Below are 24,366 nucleotides of genomic sequence, written 5' to 3'. Positions count from 1 at the left end.
TGTGTGTGTGTGTGTGTGTGTGTGTGTGAGTGTGTGTGTGTGTGAGAGAGAGAGAGAGAGAGAGAGCTCGTGGATGGCTCTGGATCAGGGGAAATCACATTTTATGCTCTTCCTGACAGGCCCAGTTTCAGACCACCCAGCTTAGCTCTGCCCCTCTCTGCTCTCTGTTATAACTCCATTACAAAGACTTAATTAAGTTTCCAGCCACTGCTCTGGTACTAGGCACGTCTCCATCCACTCACAAAAATGACTCAAGTCTAGGTTTTCTTTTTTATACAGCACATTCACCCTTTAGATCTATGTCGATACATCTGGCTGTAGAATATGAATTTGACTTAAACAGAATTGATTGTTGTTGTTGATGAGAGCTCTGCAGTTTCCTATTACGACCAACAGGGGGCACTGCCCTCTAACTGATTACTATAAAGAATTTAATAGGGAATATTTCTATGCTTTGAGTGACTGTTACTGTTTACTCTGACACATCCTCCCCTGGAAACATGTTTTATGATATTCACATTTGTCTTTTCCCCTCCAATTACCCAGAACTTTGAAAGTTAAAAAAGTTACTTGACGAGAGATGAAAAGAAGGCAAACTATGACCTTCAGGCAATGGCAACCATCCATACACAGGTAAGTACACATCATATATCACATTTGAACACGTTTTAATTATTTTCTTTCCCCGTAAAAAAGTGTAGTTAAAGCTTAAATTGTGTAGATATTTAGGTTTGAATAATTAGGTAAACACGGTAAAGGTTAATACAGAAAATTCATGTGTTTTTTATCTTTGCAATGGGAAGAATAAACGAAGCATTATTTTGCTGTGCTAACCTCTTGAACTTCTGCATTGGTGAAGAAGTAACCTACTCAGATTTTAAGTGAAAGTAGTAACCTCAGTGTAGAAAAGCCCTGTATTCAAAATATTAGCCTACTTAAGTAAAACTACATTAACATATAGGTTACTATAAGTACAAAATTATTTATTTTTTTATTATTATTTTAATTACTTAATATGCGGCTGGGAAGCTTGTGAATTTACCCACCAAGGATCAATACAGTCTTAACTTATTGTAATACATCCAAATGTATTTGTTGATTAAGCTATATTTTGTGTTATAAATCTGAATCGGCTAGGTAACTAAAGTTATCAAATAAATCTATTGTAAGTAGCCTATGTATAAGTACAATATTTCCCTCTGAAATGTAGTGGAGTATAATACTCGAATAAAGTACAGTATCTCAAAATTGTTGCCTGCTTAAGTAGGCTAATAGGCTCCTTGAGTAAATGTAGTCCTGTGCAGGGACTTGAACCTCCTCTGGTTCATGCAATTCAGTTCATCGGTGTTTGTTGGGACAGGAGGAGGAGGTAGTGCGTTAGGTGTGCGCCACGTTTTGAGTAATATTACGCACAGGCATGGGGAGCAGCGCCGGGGAGGGACTTTACACAAGTGTCTCTCTCTGCTCGGAGGCCTCTCAGAGACAGCACAAATCTGCGCTTGCGGGAATACACCTGTCTCCTTAAACGTTACTATTTCGTAGAGCGAGCCGCAAGTAAAGCTGTAGCCTACAGTTATTTTCGCTTCGAGTTGTGATAATGTTAGGCAGCGGTAAGTCACCGGCCACCAGTCCCAGAGAGCGCAGGAGGAAAGGGGCCGAGAAGACGATGGACCCCATCAGAAGGCTCGGTAAGTAAACATCCAAACTGTTGACACTAAGTTAACTATGATCTGCTCCAGCCTGAGATAAAAACACCACAATGTTACTGTAAGGACTTAAATATGTGTATATTCAGAGGTTTTTAGTTTTTTAGTAGATAAAGAGGCTTTTATCATGGTATTTTGTTTGTTTTGTGTTATCAATAGCCTAGTTATTTAAGTTGCATTAAGTTGCATCATTTTAAAATATATGAAAGGATATTTTCCTTGCTATAGCTACTGACTACTTGTGAGACTATTTGCTTATTGTGCACTGTATTTACTGTCGGGTTATGTGCTTGTGACCTAGGTGCTTGGTTGTATCCCCAGGGTAAAAAATCAAGCAATAAAGTGGATTTTATAAGAGAAAACAGTATAAGACATATGTCTAATAGTTTGCTAGTAATCAGCAGATAATGATTCATCAACCAGAACTAAGAATGGACAGTGTGTGTGGGTGTAGTTGAAGTGATCATATGTTTATGAAGAGCTCTCACGCACTATGCTGTGATTCAGACTCCTCACCATTCTGCAGCCAACTCTGGTTCTCAGTTCAACACTGATAGGCTGCTGTCCCTTCACACATGTCCTCTCAGCTCACGGTCCAACCCACAGTCACACCTTTCACCAAAATAGGCACCTGCCGAGCAAAGACAGAGCACCTGTTGTCAGAATCTCGAAAGAGACACTGGATGTCTGGAAATCTGGACCACTGTTTTCACCTATTTATACCATACAACTGTAAACTGTGCCTGCAGCCAACAATAGTGTAAAATCATTTTAAATGTCTTTGGCAGGTTTACAATATCAAGTCAACAGCATGACATCAATAATTGAAAAGTTTCATTAAAGTTCATAAAATATACTGAGAATACATGCAGTACAGTGAATGTATCCATGATTTCACAATAAAATACAGCACACAGTACTCCCCCCCCCCACACACACACACAAAAAATCCAACAAGTAATCACTTTTTAAAATCAAAATAACTTTACGATAGCTGATAACCTATTTCTGTTTTTGTAACATATCACCACTGTTTAATTTGGCATTCGGAAAACTAAAATCCTGCTCCAAAATTGTATTACTTGAACATTTAATTCCATGATTTTTCATCTTTTCACAGCAGTGTGTGTGCAGGGAACCAGACCGTGGCATTGACACAGTAGACTATGTTGAAACTCTGACACTATGCACACACTTGTTTAAGCATTACTGACGTTTGAGTTATGAAATCTCTGTGCCTGAAAATGTAATACGCAACTCAACTCTATATTTGTGTGCCCTGCATATACTGAATAATGAAGCCAGTGAGGTCATCCACCACCCGACCCCTTACCGCCATCTGTCGTCATAAATCAGTCAGGTGGCCTTCAACCCACCAAGTCTTGGCATCTTTTTAATCCTTACTTATTCTACCTCAGATGGAAAACACCACATACTTCTGTCAATTACCAAAAGTGGGATGAAGTGAGTTCAAAGGTTTTGTGTCACTGGACTAGTTTTTCTTGTTTGTTTAAAGATCTCCCACTCATAGCCTTTTTCTACAGATAAAGGTTCCTGTGAACCTTAGGTTTGTTAATTCTGATATAATTTCTGTTTGAATCAGACAAGTGTACACATGTATAAATATATCCGCTGCCACAGATGTCCTCTGTGGGGGTTTGAGGATTTGGTTTCAGAGAGAGTCCGAGGTTGATGGCAGTGCTGTTAACTTTGAAGCTCTGTGGCACTGTGTAACACAGCAAAGTGAGAACAAACAGGATTTGCACAAACAAATCCATGACTCAATGCGTTTGGGCTTGCAAAACATCAGAAATCCTTATAAAACTAGAAGGGCACTCAGATACTCAAAGAGACCTCGGCCCAGGCATTCACTATCGCGCAATGTTAATGTTCTGATTTGAGGGTGCGTTCATGTGAATTTTCCCAGTTAGTAACTCCTTTACCCAATTACTCCGACACCACGTTAATGCAGCACAAATGCCCTATTTCACAATGTTATTGAAAGTGAAAAAAAGAGTTTGTGTAGCTGCCCCGTGATTTGGATCCGCTCCAAAATGTAATGGGTTCTTCATTGGCCCATGCTACACCCCCAAGTAAGGAAGTAGACTACTCATCCAAAATCGCAAATAGGTCCATCTGAATGTCTGTTATTGGAGTTTGTTCATAAGTGGTTTGACAGGGATTTAAACCTTTCTGGGGTCTAATTGACCCCAAATATACATATATATGTAGAATCATAAAGACCTTCATGACTTCAGCTAAATTCACAAATCATTGACAAATCATGTACTCTGTAAAAAAAAACAACAACATTGGCAATAACTTTGCATTTCAAAATAATACTATACTATTATACTATAATAATATAATACTAAAAGTTTGTTTTTACTTCTTTTTCTGAAGAATATGTTCTTAAATCAGGTGATGCCGCTGAGAGTCACAACTCCAAAGTACAGTCATTTTTTTTTATCAAACCTTCCTCAGATCATCTTTTAACTCTGGATATCATAATTTTCATTGAAGGCTAGACCTTCTATTAAGAGATGACGTACTTGCTGACCAACCTGTCTGGTGGGGACAGCTATGGGACAAATTAAGAAAATTTAATTGGCCCGTCGCCAGCATCATATTAACAACACCCTAATCTTTATGCAAGTTTAGAATCCTTGCTAGCTGGCTCTCGTGACAGTTGTTATGCTGAGAGAAACGGGAACCGTGTCCCTGGAGGAGCTGGAATGTTGGCCTGAGGGAAGAGGACTCATACAGACACAATCTATTACTGACCAGCCGATATGGTTATTTTCTTTCTGATACTCCTCTCAGTTTGAATGCGCTCCCACTGCTCACAATGTCTACACACCCTCAGAAAAACATTCCTTATGGGATTGATTTGAATGTTTGTTGTTTTCTCACAGCTGATCCAGCAGTGCTATTTTATTCTATTAGCTCATGTTCTCACATGGAGCTGTTAGTAATTCCACTGTTTTACAAGTTTTAGCTTGGTTTGTCAGTTGGCTGGTCCACCACTTTGGTCCAGACTGAAATAACTTAACAACTATTGGATGGATTGCCATGACATTTTTGTTTAGACTTTCATGGTCCCTAGAAGATGAATCCTCGTGACTTCGATAATTGCTTGACTTTTCCTCTAGCTCTGCCAGCAACATCTACCAGAATGCATTGGCACCAACTTTTGTACAGACATTCATGGCTCCCAGACGATGAATCCCTCTGACTTTTCCTCTAGCACCATAATGAGGTTTATATTTGTGCTTTTAGGTAAAATGCTGTTTGATAGATGTTCCATGAAATTTGGTGCACACATTCATGTCCACCACAGGATGAATCTTAATCAGTTTGGGTATCCCTTTCTCTTCCCATATAGCATCATGATTAGATTTAAAATTTGAATCTGTCCAATACTTTGGTTTATGACCAAATACCTATACAACTAATGACATTCCCATCAGCCTCAGCTGTAGGCTACACAGTGTTTATGGCAAATTAGCAAATGTTAGCATGATAACACACGCTAAACTAAGATTGTAATGGTAAACATTAAACTGGGAAACATCGGAAAGTTAACATTGGCACTGTGAGCATGTTGATGTTAGCATTTTGCTCAAAACACCAATTTGCAAAGTCACAGAACTGCTAGTGTGGCTAACATTTCATCCACAACCATTTATTTGTTTATGAACAAATAATAATAATAATAACTTGGACTTATATTGCGCCTTTCATGGTACCCAAGGTCGCTTAACAAATGGTTACTATGCTATTGCGCTAAATTAAGATGGTAAATATGAAACATTACATGTCAGGATGTTAGCATTGCTATTTGGAGCATGTTGACACTAGCATTTAGCTAAAGCACTGCTGTGCTTGGATGGCAGCTAGCATAGTTGTAGACTCTTTTAACTTAATTTCCTCTCCTATGTTGCTAATTATGCTGCTTTTCTGAATATTGTGCTGCGTTGAAATGCTTGCATGAAAATACGGCAGCATAGTAAGGATGTCAACCAGATTTTCTGCAGGAGACGATGTAAAGAAAACACTATTCAGCTCTCTAGCCTGAAGAATCATGCCCATCCCTCCATTCACACCCTTATAAAGAGGCCTTCAGGAGCATTTAGTGTATGCTATTGAAAACTGGCCAACACTTTCAGGCATGTGCTCACTTGTTCTGTTGCGGTTAGATATTAAAATGATGCAGGTTGGAAAGCAGGAATGTGGTCGAGGCTGGAGAGCAATAATACAAGGTTAGGCAGTGGGTTGAGAAAGAAGCAGTTAAGGCTGTTTGGACAGCTTAGTGTGGTCAATGACCTGCAGATAATCAGGTCCAAATGCTCTGCTTGTGGGAATACCTTGCATGTGGTAACAGCTTGGAAAAACCGGTTTGTTATGGATGGAGGGCTGGTAGGGGGATTTCTTTGTGTTCGACCCTGATGGGGAGAGATCCTCTGCTGCACACTGTTTGTTTCTAGTCGGGGGGGGGGGAGCTTTGGGGAGCCTTTGAGAAACTTTGGCAGCCATTTGGAGCTGACAATATGAGGACTGTTATTTAAAAAGAAAGTTAAGGAAAGTATGCCCACTGTGTCTGGAAAAATCTTTAGGGGTGAGCAGAAAAGACGATATGCTGAAGAATAATTTGACAAGAGTGAGAGTTTGCTTAGACTTTTCCTTTGAAAAGTCTGGAAAGAGAAAACTGCTCTGTGAGAGGCCCCATTCATCCCTGCAAAAGAATCAATGAGGCATAGCTGAATGTGCTTCAGTAACACTTGAACTGGTACTGTAAAGATGTAGTTACATGGGTTTGTCATAATAAGTTACAAAGCAGTTTGATATAACCAGATAATTAAATACACCTTAAAAAAACTAATTTGTGTGCTTGTTTTAGTTTTTCAAAATGTAAATTTGCATTATGCAGAACCATCGGACCGTTTTTTAGCCTGAATGTCTGAAAATGTTCATACCAGTTATTTGAAATTATCCATCCCTGTTCCTGGGTAAAATTGGGCTTGGGGCCTTTAACACATGCCACCTCCTTCCTATAGATAACTCTAAAATACTGTAGCTAATATCAAATAATGGCAAAAATGCCCCCATCCCTCCAAAACTAACCAAGATGAATCAGTACATTTATCCTGAAAAATCCTAAAATAATGAACTAAATAAGAAACAGCTACTTCATTTCATACATAATTTGGAGAGAGAGAACACTCTATACCATTACAAAATAAATAGTTGTCTAAATTCATATGTCAATATTCACAAAAAAGTTGAGTAAATCTTATATAATTTTACATTTCACTCAAGCAAAAATGTCCACTCCACCTCGTCTGTGGGTCTGTCATGTTTAAATGATGTAAACAATACTGAAATGTCCTTTCAAATTCAACCCTGCAGTCCAAAACCATCCTTAGCTTTAGACTAGAGCTGCAGCTAACAATTTTATTCGTTCTTGATTATTTTCCAGTAATTTTATTTGATTAACCATCTAAATGTTTGGTCTATAAAATGTTTCTCTCAGAGGCCAATGGGACATCTTTAAATTGCTTGTTTAGATCAACCAAGAGTTGATCCAACCAACAGTGTACAATGAGAAGCATGATTAATCAATTATCAATTGTTACTGATTAATTTTTTCTCGATTGACTAATAGATTAATTGACAAATCTTGTCAGCTCTATGTTTGTCCTTTAATTATGATGTAATCAAGCTCATGTAAAAATGGCCCTGTACTTTTAAATTGTATTTTGTGCAAGCATTTGGCTTTGTGATTGATCATAAAACTAAGACGTATCACTTGCACCAAACAGCAGTACATAGTTACTTGTTTTCCTCTCTGTGTTTCAGATAACTCTCTACTCAAACCTGAATTGTGTGTCAACCATGTCTGTAGATCCCTTAGGCTTCCTGCTTACAGCTTTTATTTTCCCCTGTAACATGCCCCAATCCTTTCAGTGCTGGCAATATAACATAATACATGCCTCTGTTCTGAGTTTCTGCATTTCTTTTAGCTTCTTGATTTCATTTCCATATGATGGCAATAGCTAGGGAGAACTATGAACGGTACAGCCAGGCCTGCTGCTGCCCCAAGAGAGACATAAATCTACAAATTATCATGGCTGATTCACATCTCAGCATTCAATTTCTCTCAACTTTATTCTTAAAGTGCATTGTTCAGACTGGAAGAAATTGAACAGAGAAACATTACTTTGTTAAAACATTAGTCACTTTTCAAGACAATCCATGACACCTCCTTTCAGCACACTGAAACCTTCAGCACAGGTCGTTTCCTCCTAGGTTTGTATATGAAACACAGCCTTTGGTGTAGGGTATAAGCAAAAAAGTGTTGACTGTATATGTTGTTAAAGGTCCCATGACATGGTGCTCTTTGGATGATTTTATATAGACCTGAGTAGTCCCCTAATACAGTATCTGAAGTCTCTTTCCTGAAATTCAGCCTTGGTGCAGAATTACAGCCACTAGAGCCAGTCCCACAATGAGCTTTCCTTAGGATTTCTGTGTCTGTAGCTATTGAGGAGGAGAGGGGGGGGCAAGGTGGAGGGTGGGGGTGTAGCCTTGACACTGCCACTTTGCTCAGTTGAAAGCCATGATGTCTCTCTCTCATAGGTGAGCCAAATTCTCTGGGTGGGAAATTTTCATGCCATGGGCCCTTTAACCTGACAGATGGATTGGATAGATTGGTAGGACATTTTGTACAGACATTCTGGTGGCCAGAGGATGAATCCTACTGTCTCAGCAAGTATGAATTGCCATGAATTCTTTTTTACACACATGCATGTTCCCATCAGGATAAATTGTGATAACTATGTTGATTCCTTAAATTTTATCTGACGCCATCATGAAGTCATTTGTCCCATACTTTGGTTTATGACCAAATACCTGCAACACTAATGACCATCCCATCGGCTGAACTTTGTTTTTAATGCAAGCCAACTTTAGAATGCTAATTTGCTAAGCTAAGATGGTGAACATGGCAAACATTAATACACACATGTGTGCTTCCGTTGTCATTTTGAGCGTATTAGCATGCTGATGTTAGCATTTAGCTCAAAGCATGTGGGTAGTGAAGTGCAGACATCGTTGCAGATGAAAAGATCCAGAGAGTGTTGCGTTGAAGATGATCTCATGGCAGTTTCACTCAACGTCGATATGGCGGTCAGCTAAGAATCCCAACTACACTGACGGGGTACTAATCGCAGTGGAAAACGAAATAGAGAAAAGCCCATGGTACCAAGAATGAGTCGAGCTGAACCATGCAGTGTAAATGAGGCATTAGTCTTGTTAACCTTCCAGACAGCACCAAAGAAATTATGATATAACTACCAAATCCCTAAGAGACATTATTATGTTACATTTAGGTAGGGCCTACATTTTTAGAAACCTTATTGTACATTAAGCCTGTATGTCGTCACAATAAAACGGCACAAAACCAAGACAAACTCTACCTGCTGATGAAACAATGTCAAACTGTATCACAGTTTATTGTTGCATTAAAACTTCCTGTTTGGTTTTGTGTGTTTGTGTTTGTTTGTGTGTGCTCCAGGTCTACTGGACAATGAGGACGTACGTGTGATGATGCAGGGCTGCAGCATGGTGAAAATTCGCTCTTCAAGGTGGCAGAAGAGCCGAAACCTGCGGCTGCTGGATGATGGACTAACCGTGTGGTGTGAATCCACCAAGAGCTCCCGCAAAGCCAAAGCCCAGCAGACATGTGAGTATTGCTGAAACTTGGCTTTATGATCACGGAGAGCGGGAAGGAGAGCACACAGTGTGTGTGTATGTGTGTGTGTGTGTGTGTGTGTGTGTGTGTGTATGTGCAGGGAGGATTTAAGGTGGAAAAGAGGCAAAGGACCAAGAGTTGGTTATAAGAAGTAAGAAAGGGTTAAAGGAGGAGGAGTCCTGAAATTCGGAGTGCTCGTGAATAGAAATCAGTCTTAAGAGAGGAAACTCAAGCGATATCAGATTAGAGGAAAAGGGCTTTGCCTGGAAGGAAACTTATCTACAGAGGAGTATTGTAGAGACAGACCAGCAGGCCTTCCACCAGCCCAGTACAAATTTTTCAGAGCTGGTGAGCTGTTTTATCTTGGCTCCATCTCATGCCTTCTTTTCTACTTTGCCTTATTAAAGAGGCTGTTTGTTTCCGTGGCAAGTGAGGAGATTAATCATGGGCCCTGCAATCTGGCTAAACAATAATCATGTGTATGTATTTATGTACCAATTCATAAACGTAACCTCGCGAATAGTCAGCTACAGTAAGCTGGCTCACTTCTGCTTTGCTAAGCTATCGTGTAAAGTTACGGACTGGTTATCCTGTATGATTGAGCTACATTACAGAGAAATGTTACGTTGCAGATTCAGATTTTACTGACAAAATATTACAAGTAAAATATCAATGCATTATTATTCATTAAACTATACAGCATTAAATTAGAGTTAAAAGCTCCACCTTTAAAAGTAAATGTAAGTACACTGTGCTTGTAATGCCTCTCTTTTCACTTAAAGTAAATATTTGAAAGCAGGACTTTTACTGTGGTATTAAAAGTTTTACTATTAATAGTTAACAGAAGAGAGAAAGGGTGAAAAGTAAAGCAAGATGCTGTTTGCCTGGGCCCCCAAATCATTATATTATTATATTGAACATTTCCAGTAACCATATCTTGCCAAAACCAATAATTGTGTAATTTTAGTCAAACTGATTCACATAAGGTTTTATCTGATATATCTTGTCATTATCTAATGAAAAAACAGGTACCTACAGACAGCAGTGGCGGTTCTACATTGAATTACACCCTGGGCGAGACCCCCTTTGAGAAAACAAACAAACAAACAAAAAACACAAAATTTCTGCACAGTTATATTTTATTATAACATTTGTTGTCATTTGTTGACAACAAATGACATGAAAAGACCAAAGCTGTCTCTTAATACTTTCCAACATTCCTAAGCCCATTTATTTCTACTGAATGCGTCAATCTTTAACATGCATATAGGATGTGTGTTGGCGGCCTGGGGGTTAAAGAATCAATTTTAAATTTTTCAAGTCAGTCTTAAAACAATTTGTAGTAAATGAATGCACCTTGACTTACGTATTTACATGCACTGTAGCTGCCTGTAGTATGTACAGTATGACCTGTGTACTACTAGCTAATCACTTCCTAACAACATGCTGCTCATTGATGTGTTTTTAACAAGATGTTGTTCTTTGATGTGTTTTTAACAAGCTGTTGCTCATTGATGTGTTTTTGGAGGAAGAAGATTTATCAGGCTGTGGTTTGGGTCTTTAATGAGATTTATTGATAAAAAAATACAGCCTATCACCAGCCTTAACTTTTACTCGATTAGTAGTTTTTTAAAGACAGAAAATACAGATTACTTTGTTGCTGCATTATGACATCACAATCACTATATTTGACTACAATATCCCTAAAAGCATGTTTTGGGTATATTTATATCAATATGGGGATAATACTCAGGTGTCCACTTGTATATAAATTGAAAATGTACCCCAGCACATACAGTAATGCTATGCAACATCCCAAACTGGACACATCTGAGAGTAACTTTTTTCATGTAAAATGTGAATATTTCAATGGATATTCCAAATATATTTAAGACTTAGCCTATAATGAACTATGTGTGGAGCTAATTATCTGCTTTGGTAGGACACACACACACACACACACACACACACACACACACACACACACACACACACACACACACACACATCCCGTGCATGCACATGGGATCCCGTGCGTGCATCGCTCCTCCTTGTAATTCCTAAATAGCGCGCTGAGCCGCAGAGCTGGATGGCATCGCAGGGTGTCTGGTGCCAGACTGGAGCAAAGACCACTATAGGAGCCGTTAGCGCGGATACAACTGGCCATCGGCCTGGGAGTGCACCATCCCTTTATCACTATTAAATCACTGTTCTTTATTATCAACGTTTCATTCCTTTGAAGACATTTGGTTTCGCGGCACAGAGGATTTTTTTTTTTTAAGTGCTCGTGCCGCCCCCCATGTGTCATGAAAAAATGCCGCACCAGGCGGCTGCCCGCTTCACCCGTGCCAAAAACAGACAGCGTTATCTTTACTTCACAACGGACTTTAGCAGTTTGGATAACATAAACTCAACTGTCCTGCTGTTATTATAGACATGTGAACTAAGCACATAGAGTACACTTACCCATACCAGTCATGCATTAGCTGTAATGGCACACTGTGGCCTAACTTGAAGGAACACAAATGCCTGGAAGAGTCAATAAACAGGAAGAGAGAGATACTTTACATCTGATTGGGGTGTTAATCATAAAAAACAGTATGAATGCTGAGAATATGGTGTTTTTAGGGAGCAGCATTAGCTCTTTTAAGCTCAGCAGAGGCATCTCATCTGCCTCATATTGACACAGAAAAGGTATCCAAACAAAAGAGATTAGACTCTGTAGGAAATGTCAACGTACACGGCATTTATTTATCCCATTTTCTTTACATTTTACTTTTTTTGAGCTAAATCTTTTGGAATGAAAGTTTACTGCAAGAGGGGTGGAGGATGAATCTTTCTCACCCTTCCTTCATGTTGTATGACCTTTAGCTCTCCCACCTCTCTTCTGTTTGTGCTCTCTGTCCTGATGTTGGAATGCAGCTAATGCTAACCCCCGGGCTAGCCCTACAGATTTGTGGGTCAGTGGGTGGTGAAGGCCGTCTTGATTGTGCTGCAGCAGCTCCAGAAATAGACAGGGTGGTTGAGTTGCAGCGGGTAACACTCCTTACAATGATGGCAAACAAGCAGCAGGAGTGTGTGTTTGTGTGAATCCAGGATGAACGATTGGCTTGGTTCCTCTTTTCCGAGCTCCAGGCAGTTCTCCAGGTCTAGTGTGATCTGGCGCCTGTAGTTCAGGGCTGCGTCTGATGCTCAAAAACACTTGGCATAGAATACAACACTTAACACTTCTGCTGTTTCTTTCTAAACCACACGCACGCACACACACACACACACACACACACACACACACACACACACACACACACACACACACACACACACACATTCGTGTCACTATTACCATGTCTCTGGGATAACCACAAAGGAGGAATGTGGAGTAATTTTGAAGAGGTGGGAAGCAAAGGCTTTATGACCTCCAGCAAGAGAATGAGGCTATTGTCAGTGCAGACACTGCTATTACCCAACTGAGTGATCACCACACAGCAGGCATCCCAGTGCAGAAATAGACGAGCTCCTTTGCTGAATAAAGTTGTTGTGTTAGAATCAGCTAGTGTGTGTGTGTGTGTGTGTGTGTGTGTGTGTGTGTGTGTGTGTGTGTGTTTGTGTTTGTGTTTGGCTGTCTTTTCTGGGCAGAAAGTGTTGCCCAGACTTACCAGAGGTCTGCAAATACAAGATAAACAGATCACCTAACATTGTAAATCTCAGCCCTTGTGGCCCGTGACTCCTCTGACAAAATCATACCTAAATAAAAAAAAACTGGAAAATGTGTTTAGCCATGCTAGCAGCATGTCTGTAGGGGTGTTCTGTCTGTCTGTTAGTCCACCACTTTGTTCCACACTAAAATATCTCAATAACAATTTTCTGGATTGCCGTGAAATTTGATACACACATTAATGGTGCCCAGAGAATGAATCCTACTGATTTTGGTAATCCCCTGACTTTTCAGATAGCACCACAAGCAGGTCAAAGTTTTCACTTGTCCTGTGAAATATCTCTATATCTACTACATGTATTTTATGCACAGAAGTTTGCACAGACATTCATGGTTCCCAGACAATTAATCCTAAATACTTTGATGATTCCTTGACTTTTAATTTAACATCATTATTCAATACTAAGTATTATTATTATGCATTAATCTACGGATCGTTTTCTTGATTAATTGATTATCTATGAGACGTCAAAAAGTAATGAAAAATACCCATCACAACCTCCCAGAGCCCAACATGATGTCCTTAAATAGCTTGTTTTATCAGTCCAAAACCATTTTTAACCATAATTTATGATTAAAAAAAACAAGCATATGTGAGAAGCTGGGACCAGCAAATGTTTGGCTTTTTTGCTTGAAAAATAAAGGAAAAAGATTAATTAATTAAAACAGTTGATCACAATAGTTGTTTTTTACTAAATATACCTGAAAAAATACAGACATTCCCATCGGCCTTAGCTGTACTTTGTATTTAGTGCTAAGTAGCAAATGTTAGCATGCTAACATGCTTAGATGGTGAACATAGTAAACATTACACCTGTCCCTAATTTTCGGCCGGATGTCCATCACCTTCCGTTTTCTTTGTGTTGGCATTCTAAACTCCGGTGGATTTATGAGGACTATGGTTAACTGCTCCTCAGATCTCTGCAGGGTAAATCCAGACAGCTAGCTAGACTAACTGTCCAATCTGAGTTTTCTGTTGCACGACTAAAACAACTTTTGAAAGTACACGTTCCACCAAAACAAGTTCCTTCCCGAGGCTATTTTGCAGACGCACCATTGCTCCGTCCGGCGCTTAGCGCCGCCCAAGACGATTGTGATTGGTTTAAAGAAATGCCAATAAACCAGAGCCCGTTTTTCTCCTATCCGGAATGTTGTGTGGACTAGCCAGACCCTCCTCCACAGCGCTGTGTTTAACATTTATTTAACCAGGAAGTCCCTTGAGTTTAAAATGTCTTTTTCAAGGGAGACCTGGCCAAGATGAAACACTGTTACAGGATTACAAAAATTATAAAATAGAGCATGTCAAAAACAATAACTACTATAAAACCCATTAGAAGAACCTGCTCTTTGAGCAGTGAGAGCACAAACTGAAGGTGCAACTTTAACTCATGTATCAGTCTGTGTGCTGTAAGAGTCATAAAGTTGCAGGTTAAAATTATCCTGTTGAGAATTACATAAAGTGCATGTTATATTTTACAATCCTGTTGCTATGACACTCTGCTTGGTGGGATTTATTAATCCATGTAGACACATGACGTTTGACCTTTAGCTGCTCCTTAGCTGAACTTTTTCTTTCCCTCTCCTCTCCCAGTTGCAGTGACAGAAGTGGAGTGTGTGCGTGAAGGCTGCCAGTCCGAGGCGCTGCGGCAGCTGTCCGGGTCGGTGCCGGAGGGCCAGTGCTTCACAGTGGTCTTCAGAGGTGCCAGGAAAAGCCTGGACCTGCTGTGCCCCTGTGAGGATGAAGCTCGGCACTGGGTGCGAGGGCTACGCACTTTAAAGGAGCATGTGGCCAACATGAGTCAGAAACAAAAACTTGACCAATATCCTGCCCCATTTTCAATATGCTAGAATAGGTACAGTGTAGCTGAGGCAGCATTGCTATGGTTACTGACTCTGCTGTCACATGTGCCATCCCACGTCCACAGCATAGCTAAGGTGAGCAGTAATGACTAGATAAAAAAGCCTTGTCTAAATATAGTCCGACCACCACTGTTAGTTACAATCCCTCATAGGCAGAGGATAATATGACTGGAGGTATCAGGTATTGTATAGCATTAAGGTCACCTCGCTTCTTTTTTGATATATTTTTAGTTTTATGAACTAATAAATCATCAGGGCAATTATCTTGTTTATGCTATCTTGTTATCTCATTTATTATTTTTCATAGTGTAGACTTTCAGAAGCCTAGGTGATGTGTATGTGTGGGCTCTCTGTGTTACAGTTTGCACAACCGCACGGGCAGGTGACAACAAACTATAATTAGTCTCTTGTTGCTATCGTCTCTTTTATGCAGTTACATTAGATTACATTCATTCAGCAGACCAACAAACAACCAAGAGCCTGGTCACTGGTGTTTATAATTTTATTTATTTATAAGAGATTTTGAGGCAACAGCTGAATTGAATTTGGTTCAACAATGTTTAATACAGTTCTACGATAAAAATTACCTTCATGAAAGTTATATTTATGTTGATTTGAATTCATGATCATTTTGGAGGCTTTAGTTTGTGGTGCTGTCGGAATTGTATTGCATTAGACTGCTTATCATTTTTTCCCACCCCATTCATATATATATATATATATATATATATATATATATATATATATATATATATGAGGAGGATTGGCTAAATGACTGAATGCAAAAAAACTGTGTATTTCTGCACATTATGAATCCAAATACTGCCTTAATTGATGAACTATACACTTTAGGTTTTATTCTGGTTTATTCCTTAACCCTCTACACTTGGATCCGACGCTACCTGAAGCGAGCGGATCAGAACCAGGACGGCAAGATGAGCTACGATGAGGTCAAACGCCTGCTCCAGATGATCAACATTGACCTGAGTGAGCAGTATGCCCGCTCTTTATTCAAGGTCAGGGTCATGTATATTATTTGAGTTTTTAGCACCTGTTAAATATCCTCAGTAGATATAACTTATATGAACTGAATACTGAAAGCATTCAATGGAAAAAGAGAGGGAATAACTGCGCAGATAGGTTGAGAGTTGGTGATATTTTTGCTCGTTTCTGTTTACTGTGACACCCTGGAGTGTCACGTCTGTGTTCAATTACCAAGCCAGCGCCAAGCCAACCACCTGCAGCCCTCCACATTTTTTATCCCCTCTGTCTCGTCTTTCCCACAACAAATCAAGAGCCAGTTATTTCTTTATTGTGGGGCATTACTGCCTGTCGTGTCTTAGCTTGCAATTTTCAATACTGACCCTCCTCAGAGAGCTGCATTTGTAATGTAAGTATACACAGCTGGTTGAATTATTATTATGGAGATGGGAAAACTCCACAGGGAATTTGAAGCACTCCCAAAATAAAAGCACACTGTGTTTAATATGTGTCTCTGTGTGTGTCTGATTGTTTATCTTTTTTAAACTCATCCCTATCCCCTGTAACCCAGAGGTGTGATCGATCCGGTGATGGTCGTCTGGATCATGTAGAGATTGAGGAGTTTTGCAGGGAGCTGCTGCGACGGCCCGAGCTGGACGCTGTGTTCAGACACTATTCAAGTAATGGGTGTGTGCTCGCCACTGCTGAGCTGCGCGACTTCCTGGGAGACCAAGGAGAAGACGCCTCATTGAATCATGCTCAGAGCCTCATACTCACCTATGAGCTCAATGACTGGGGTAGGAAAAGCAGTCATTAAAGGCTTTAGAGAAATAACCCACATTTACATATAGACACTGTGAGTGTTCTGTTTCATACATTGACAAAATAGTGCAGTGGGGGTGTTTTGTTTTAAAGAAGAGCTAAGTAATTAGCACAAGCAATACTTTATTATGGCTGACATGAAAACTGACAAGATGCCACCTACAAAAACTTAAACTTTATTTATGGAATATCCAAGGAAGTATTGAGTTTAAGTTTTATTTATTAGCACGAGTTCAGTTATGTTCACTGAGAGACAAAAGGGCTGAAAGGGGCTTATAAAAAAAACAATATCCACAATGTCAAATATGTTTTGTTGACTTGGGCAACGAGCAATGGTTCATTTCTTACAAATGTAACTTTTTATTTGTAAGTGAAAGAATGTTATTTGTTTTCTCAAAAGTTACATAGTCTTGCTTTAAGGAAAACATCATTTCAACTAAGTGAGTGAGATGTTTGGGAGGTGAAGATTAGATGACTGTCTGGTTCAGTAAGAGAGAATCTGTGAATTAAAAATAATTACATAGGGTGCAGTGATTTCCTCACTGTTTGACTGCCAAGTCAAGTGCAGAGCAGACACATCACAAGTCAAAATAAATAACAAAAAATTCTAGATTTTTCCCCCTTGGCTGTTAAGCTTAATCTGTGTGAGAGAAGGAGTCCTGATGCATGTTGTTTAACCTCTTTATACATCTTTTTATTTGCAAAAAAGAACAGCAATTGTTTACAGACATTTGGCAACAAACATTTTGTTTTTTGCTCCCCCCACCCCCCACATACCTATGCAAATAATAGTTATACAGGAAAAACAAAAACAAAAAACAGTACTTATTTCCAACATATATACAGGGTATTGTACCAAGTAGGCGATCGAGTAAATAAATACACATAAACTAAAAATTTAAAATAATAAAGTAACAATATAAAAATAAATTTAAAAAAAAAATACATATTTAGAGGTACGAATAAAGGATGTCTGTGGATGCACAAGTACATAGGCTACTTTGCCATCAGCTTTTATCATTATACTCCAGTATGCTGAGAGCTCAAACAGTGGAGCAGGGTTAGTTATGGAGGATGCAGTTCCTACTTAATTTTCAGGAAGAGTCTTGAGCCTTTCAAAATAAAACGCCAAAGCATCCCATCTCTTATGGAATTTGTGGATCGACCCTCTAATGGAATATTTAATCTTCTCTAACTTTAGAAATAGCATCAGGTATTTCATCCAAGCTGAGGCTTTGGGTGAATGTTCCGATTTCCACTCTAACAAAATACTTCTCCGCGCAAGAAAGAGTTGCAAAGGCAAACACATCTTTTAGTCTACTTGTCATTTGTATACCTTCCCCTGGAACACCAAAAATAGCCATTTCAGCACTTCACACTTTGACGATATCTCTGTCAAATGCCTCAGACAAGGTCTGGAATACCGTAGTCCAAAAAGTGTTCAGCTTATTACAGGACCAAAACATGTGGGACAGGTCTGCCTTTTCTGTGTGACAACAATCACATAAGTCATTTACGTTAGGGTAGATCATGGACAGCCTGGCTTTAGAATAATGTGCACGATGAAGAATCTTAAATTGAATTAAACCAAGGCGAGCACATGATGTTGACCTATTTACCCTACCCAAGGCATTATTCCATATTTCATCAGATATAACTATTCCAAGCTCTTCAACCCAGTCTGCTCGGCTCTTATTAAGTGATAAGTCACTTAGAGACATGTATCTGTGAGGTAAGACGCTTAACGAGCACAGGAATTTGCTAAATTATATCCAGTCCTGTTCTTGACGGTTTGCCGCCCAGTAATAATACATGAGGTTAGGCAGGGCCAGTCCCCCCTTCGCCCTATGCCTTTGAAGGAGCACCTTACGAACCCTGGGGTGCTTGTTGCCCCATATAAATGAGAATATCAGACTGTCGACAGATCTGAAAAAAGATTTTGATAGGAAGACGGTGATGCTCTGAAACAGATATAAAAATCTGGGCAGTACGTTCATTTTAATACACACAATTTTGCCTGCCAGAGACAGATTTAATAGACTCCACTGTTTAACCTCTTTAGTTAAACTCTCACCAGTTTTTTCCAATTAATTTGCTAAAAAATACTTTTAACACTTTGCCATTTATTGTAGCTCAAAAGAACCAGTTCATGACTCAGAATGGTTTCACTATGTACATGCTGTCTCGGGAGAATGATGTGGTTAACCCTGACCATGCCAGAGTCTACCAGGACATGAGCTACCCTTTGGCCCACTACTTCATCTCCTCATCACACAACACTTACCTAACCAAGGACCAAGTCACCAGCGCCAGCAGCACTGAGCCATACATCAGGTATTCAGACAGAGACTTGTAAAACATCTTCAAACAGCACATATTTTAGCATGATTAAAACCTATTTAGATGTTCTTAATTTGTATGATCCTCCTGTGGAGTGAAATTAAAAGTATGCGTCTTTCACTGACAGGGCTCTGAATCAGGGCTGTCGCTGTGTGGAGCTTGACTGCTGGGATGGAGATAAAGGTGAACCTGTCATCTACCATGGCCACACTCTCACCTCCAAAGTGCCATTTAAAGAGGTCATTGAAACCATCGCCCAGTACGCCTTCAAGGTAAAAGGAACTTGATTTAATGGTGTAAATCCTCAGCTATGACAGTATGCTCGCTGCTCCTTGTTAATGTATTGTGTGAGCAGTCGGTCAGACTTCTTGCTTTCACAGCCTACTGCGCTTCTTGTGGTTACATTCTTGGCTTTGAGGCAACCCTGCAGTATTTTGGTTTTGACATACTATATCATTACAGTGTTGAGTCCTGCATTGCTGTAATGTGATCTAATTGCATTTTAATGACATGATTCTCCTGTGTTTCTCCCTGCAGGTGTCCCCATATCCTCTAATCCTGTCCTTGGAGAACCACTGTTCTGTGGAGCAGCAAGCTGTCATGGCCAAACACCTCCGCACCATCCTGGGCAACAAACTACTTACCAAGCCCCTCAGTGCCCAGCCGCCGAAGGACTTGCCTTCTCCTGAAGTAAAACACACACAATTACAACACACAAACACACGCATGCATGCAGGCACTCATGCATACACACACACACACACACACACACACAAACACACACACACACACACACACACACACACGCACACACACAGCTGGATCCTTTTTCAAATACTTCTGGCTGTCTGGTTTTTCTAATGAAGTAATTTGTTCCAATGACATTCGTTGCAGGAGCTGAAGGGGCGTATCCTGGTAAAAGGGAAGAAGCAGATTCCTCACTTGGGCCAACTGGGAAAGGCTGGCAGCTGTGCCAGCTTCTCCTCAAGCTCTGAAGATGAACCAGCAAGCAGCTATAAGAACACCCCCAAGAAGGATCCTGCAAAGGTCAGTTCAGGAAGACTTGCGATAAAGCCTAAGAAGCACTTTTTAGATCATCACTCAATTTTCTTTTATGTTTGCATTTGCCCTTCCCAGGTCTGTTCTAAACTGAGCCCAGAGCTATCAGAGCTGGTGGTGTACTGCAGAAGTGTCCCATTCCGTGGGTTTGAAAATGCATCTGAAAAACCTCCTAATGAAATGTCCTCCTTCTCTGAAAATGAGGCCCACAGGCTAATCAAAGACTCGGGTACAAGAGTGGAAATAATTGCATCTTGACATTACAGACAGAAAGTTGAAAATATGTTCTGACATTACTTTACTGCAGCTGATTCTACACCAATGTATCATGGCATGTGGTTTTCTTATTTTTATTTGCAGGAAAGCTTTTTGTGAGACACAACAGCAGGCAGCTGAGCCGGATTTACCCGTCTGGCCAGCGCCTCCAATCATCCAACTATGATCCTCAGGAAATGTGGAACGCTGGCTGCCAGATGGGTTAGTACAAATTAAGGCAATTCATTTGGAAAACATTATGTGTTCAGTAAGTGCCAAAGAAATGTTATACTGACTCTCATTTCTGCAAATTGCTGCTCCATCACAGAACACATTGATGGCTTTTACTAACTGCATTCACTGATGCTGAAATGTTTTCCGTACATGTGTGATCGGGCTGGCCGAGTTACTGATTCCACTCTCTGTGCTCTGCAGTGGCTTTGAACTTCCAGACACCCGGGGAGCAAATGGACCTGAACCAGGGTCGCTTCCTCCACAATGGTCGCTGTGGATACATTCTCAAACCGGGCTTCCTGTGCAGCCCCACTTCCGACTTTAACCCAGAGAATACGGGAGGAGGCCCCGGTCACATCCCCACCCAGCTGACAATACGAGTGAGTGGTGGTAACCTATTGTGTAACAGTGTTACAGCAAATTTGGATTGGTTGACTACTCTGTATTGATACCAGTATCGAAAAACCCTCCCAAACTGCCTCAAATGCTGGTATTAGTATTGGCAAGTAAGTATCGGCCGATACGCAAGTTCAGGTATCGGAATTAGTATTGGGAAGGAAAAAATGGTATTAGAACATCTCTACTCTGTACATCTATCTATTGCATGTTTGTTCATCCTACAAGAGGTTTTTCTTCCATTTTTCCCATTAAAGTTTTTTTTGTGGAAGTTTTCTCTGTAATGAGTATCTGAAGATAGAGGGTGTCGCATGCTGTACAGATTGTGAATTGGCTTTACTTAAAGGTCCCATGACATGGTGCTCTTTGGATGCTTTTATATAGGCCTTAGTGGTCCCCTAATACTGTATCTGAAGTCTCTTTCCTGAAATTCAGTCTTGGTGCAGAATTACAGCCACTAGAGCCAGTCCCACAATGAGCTTTCCTTTGTATGTGCCATTTCTGTGTCTGTAGCTATTGAGGAGGAGAGGGGGGGGGGGGGCAAGGTGGAGGGTGGGGGTGTGGCCTTGACCAACTGCCACTTTACTCGTTTGAAAGCCATGATGTCACTCTCTCATGGGTGGGCTAAATTCTCTAGGTGGGCAAAGCAGAGAAAGGGGAGGTAACCTTGCTCCTTATGACCTCATACAACAGTCTTCCAGATCGGCCCACCTGAGCTTTCATTTTCTCAAAGGCAGAGCAGGATACCCAGGGCTTGGTTTACACCTATCGCCATTTCAAGCCACTGGGGGACCATAGGCAGGCTGGGGGAATGCATATTATTGTTAAAAAAACTCATAAAGTGACATTTTCATGCCATGGGACCTTTAAATATAATTGTCACATCAGAATTTAATGTTAAAACTGACAAATTGCACTTTGCTTTTCAGATAATATCTGCACAGCAGCTGCCAAAAATCAACACAGAGAAGGCTAGCTCCATAGTGGACCCACAAGTGTGGGTGGAAATTCATGGGGTGGCTATTGATAATGCAAGAAACAAAACCCAGCGCATTGACAACAATGGTAATTCTGAGACATCATAATTCACTAAAAAGCATTTAACAATGAAGTGCCAACCTTATATTATTACCTGTATAAATGTTTTAAGCAGAAAGCTAATTCTGTATTTTTATGCAAACCCATTGTTTGTAATGTTATGCTATAATGCAGTTTTTTTAAATTATTGTCTTATTTTGTAATGATGTAAATGCAGGAGACAATAGATGACATCATTAAGCAGCACAGATCTTTACAGCCTTTCCTGTCCAACACTATGATAAGTTTGTTTGAAAGGTACAGTACTGGAGGATGTATTTACAGCTCTTGTGCACCCTCTACAGGTTTCAACCCACGATGGGACTGCACTCTGAGCTTCCAGCTGCAGGTCCCTGAACTGGCCCTGGTGCGGTTTGTAGTGGAGGACCATGATCACACTGCCAAAAATGACTTTGTGGGGCAGTTCACTTTACCTTTCATGAGCCTACGAACAGGTGCTCATAAAAATCCCCTGTGCATTTCATAAAGCAGTCACCACTTTGGCATGTTGTTTAATGTGTGTAATATACTCTTTCTACCCAGGTTATCGACATGTTCATTTATTGAAGGCAGATGGTTCCAGTCTGTCCCCCAGCACACTCTTCATCCATGTCAAAGTGACCCTCAAAGGAGTTCCCATCAAAACTGTGTCCGAGCGTATAGCCCTTGCCAAACGCAAGGCATGACGTGCATCTGAACTAGATGGAAAGCTGCATTTTCTGACAACAAAGGGCTTTGGAAAAGGAGCTCTGAATGTGAGCAGAGAGAGACTGCCGCTGTTGCTGCCAGCCGGTCTCACAGTCTAGACCTCAAGTGGTCCAATTTACACTGAGCCACTTCCCAATGCAGGAGGGAAGATGTTGTTTATCAGAGATGAAGAAGCATGCTGGCTCTTAACAAATGAATTGCCTCAGGCTGGATAATGAATCCATGATACACTGTGAGAGTATCTGGTCTTGTCAGTGCTGAGTGCTCTAGGAACAAGGCACTGAGGATTGTGGTTCATGAAATACACCGATATGGGACTCGTTACAAAATTAATTTAAATGTTAACTCTCATGTGTAGGTGGATATCCCATAATATTTTAGACTGAGTGAAGATGTGTTAACTATCCTTTTGTATTTTTGATTTTAGAAATATTTTAATTTTTTTACACTTATTTGGCTTAACCTTAAAGAATGAGGATAGTTTAACAAGAAACAGCACTTACTTAACTGAGGCTGTCTTATAAGTGCTGTAAGTGGGAGTCCAAGCATGTCATTAAAAAGATAAATATCTTGTTTTATGAATTGTTTCAACACTAACTGTGATGTAATGCAGATGTAATAATGTTTCAATGATTGTCACTGGTTGTTTAAACAAATGATAAAATTGTTTATTCAGTTAGTCTTACTTGATACTTCAGATACTTGGCACTTTTAATTGTATGACAATATATTTCCACAACTTACGAATGACATTGAAACATAAACAGTATTCACTTTAACTTAACAAGATGCTGCACTTGGATTACTGTAATTACAGTGTACGATTAGGATGGTGAAGTATACGACCTTGCAGTGTTAAAGCTTAAAGCATATTTTGTGTGAATGGCAGGTGGTATTAAGTATGCAAGAGAAAATACTGTTTCCATAAAAGCTCTGATAACACATCACTGTGTTTTGTTGTTTTATGCTATCAAGAGAGAGACAGACAGAGGATGTCTATGTATTGAAAGGTGGGGGTTACGCAGGAATACATATATGGATGAATATGTCCTTGCAAGCTGATAATCTGAGGAGATCAGAGGGTCAGTGAACTGTATGTGCTCAAGGATAAAATTATATTTGTAATAGTGCTGGTAGCACATTATAATAAAATGTATATAAATAAGGAATATAATAATGTTGGTACAGATTGCCAGCAGCCTGTTTCCAGAAGATATATTTAGGTGATCAAACCAGTCAAAGGGCTTTAATCTGGCAACCCAACAAAAGCACAATTTACTCCTGTTTGAGAAACATTTGCTAAAAACCACAGTACCTGAGCCTTTTTTTTTCTTTTTTAAATGAAACTATATATGTGTGAGCAGTTGCGTCTTTAGCAGGAACCACATGGGGCTGAGTGCCACAGACAGGGTAAAGATGTCAGAAAGTACTTCAAGAAGTACTAACTTAATACTTCTTCC

General features: G+C 40.0%; 1 protein-coding gene across 3 annotated transcripts; it reads left to right on the top strand.

Annotated features, from left to right (window-relative positions):
* Window positions 1–613: 613 nt before the first annotated feature.
* plcd3a (phospholipase C, delta 3a) lies at window positions 614–23,850 on the top strand. 3 transcript variants are annotated; one of them, XM_035996859.1, is made up of 15 exons: window positions 614–633; window positions 9,283–9,459; window positions 14,766–14,994; window positions 15,921–16,050; window positions 16,587–16,812; window positions 18,970–19,171; window positions 19,305–19,449; window positions 19,715–19,867; window positions 20,072–20,224; window positions 20,315–20,465; window positions 20,597–20,713; window positions 20,927–21,105; window positions 22,051–22,186; window positions 22,504–22,653; window positions 22,742–23,850. In XM_035996859.1, exons 2-15 carry the CDS (start codon window positions 9,312–9,314, stop codon window positions 22,882–22,884), a joined length of 2,262 nt encoding a protein of 753 aa, XP_035852752.1. In that variant the 5' UTR covers window positions 614–633; window positions 9,283–9,311; the 3' UTR covers window positions 22,885–23,850. The 3 variants fall into 3 exon arrangements, with proteins under 3 accessions (XP_035852752.1, XP_035852751.1, XP_031174759.1); XM_035996858.1 differs by lacking the exon at window positions 614–633 and adding an exon at window positions 1,270–1,688; XM_031318899.2 differs by lacking the exon at window positions 614–633 and adding an exon at window positions 1,272–1,688 and having other exon boundaries at window positions 9,283–9,450.
* The last annotated feature ends 516 nt before the right edge of the window (window positions 23,851–24,366 follow it).

Source organism: Sander lucioperca, chromosome 21 (assembly GCF_008315115.2).
Source record: "Sander lucioperca isolate FBNREF2018 chromosome 21, SLUC_FBN_1.2, whole genome shotgun sequence".
Taxonomy (NCBI): Eukaryota; Metazoa; Chordata; class Actinopteri; order Perciformes; family Percidae; genus Sander; species Sander lucioperca.
Note: the sequence above shows the minus strand (reverse complement) of the source record. Positions and strands in the feature narration are given on the sequence as shown.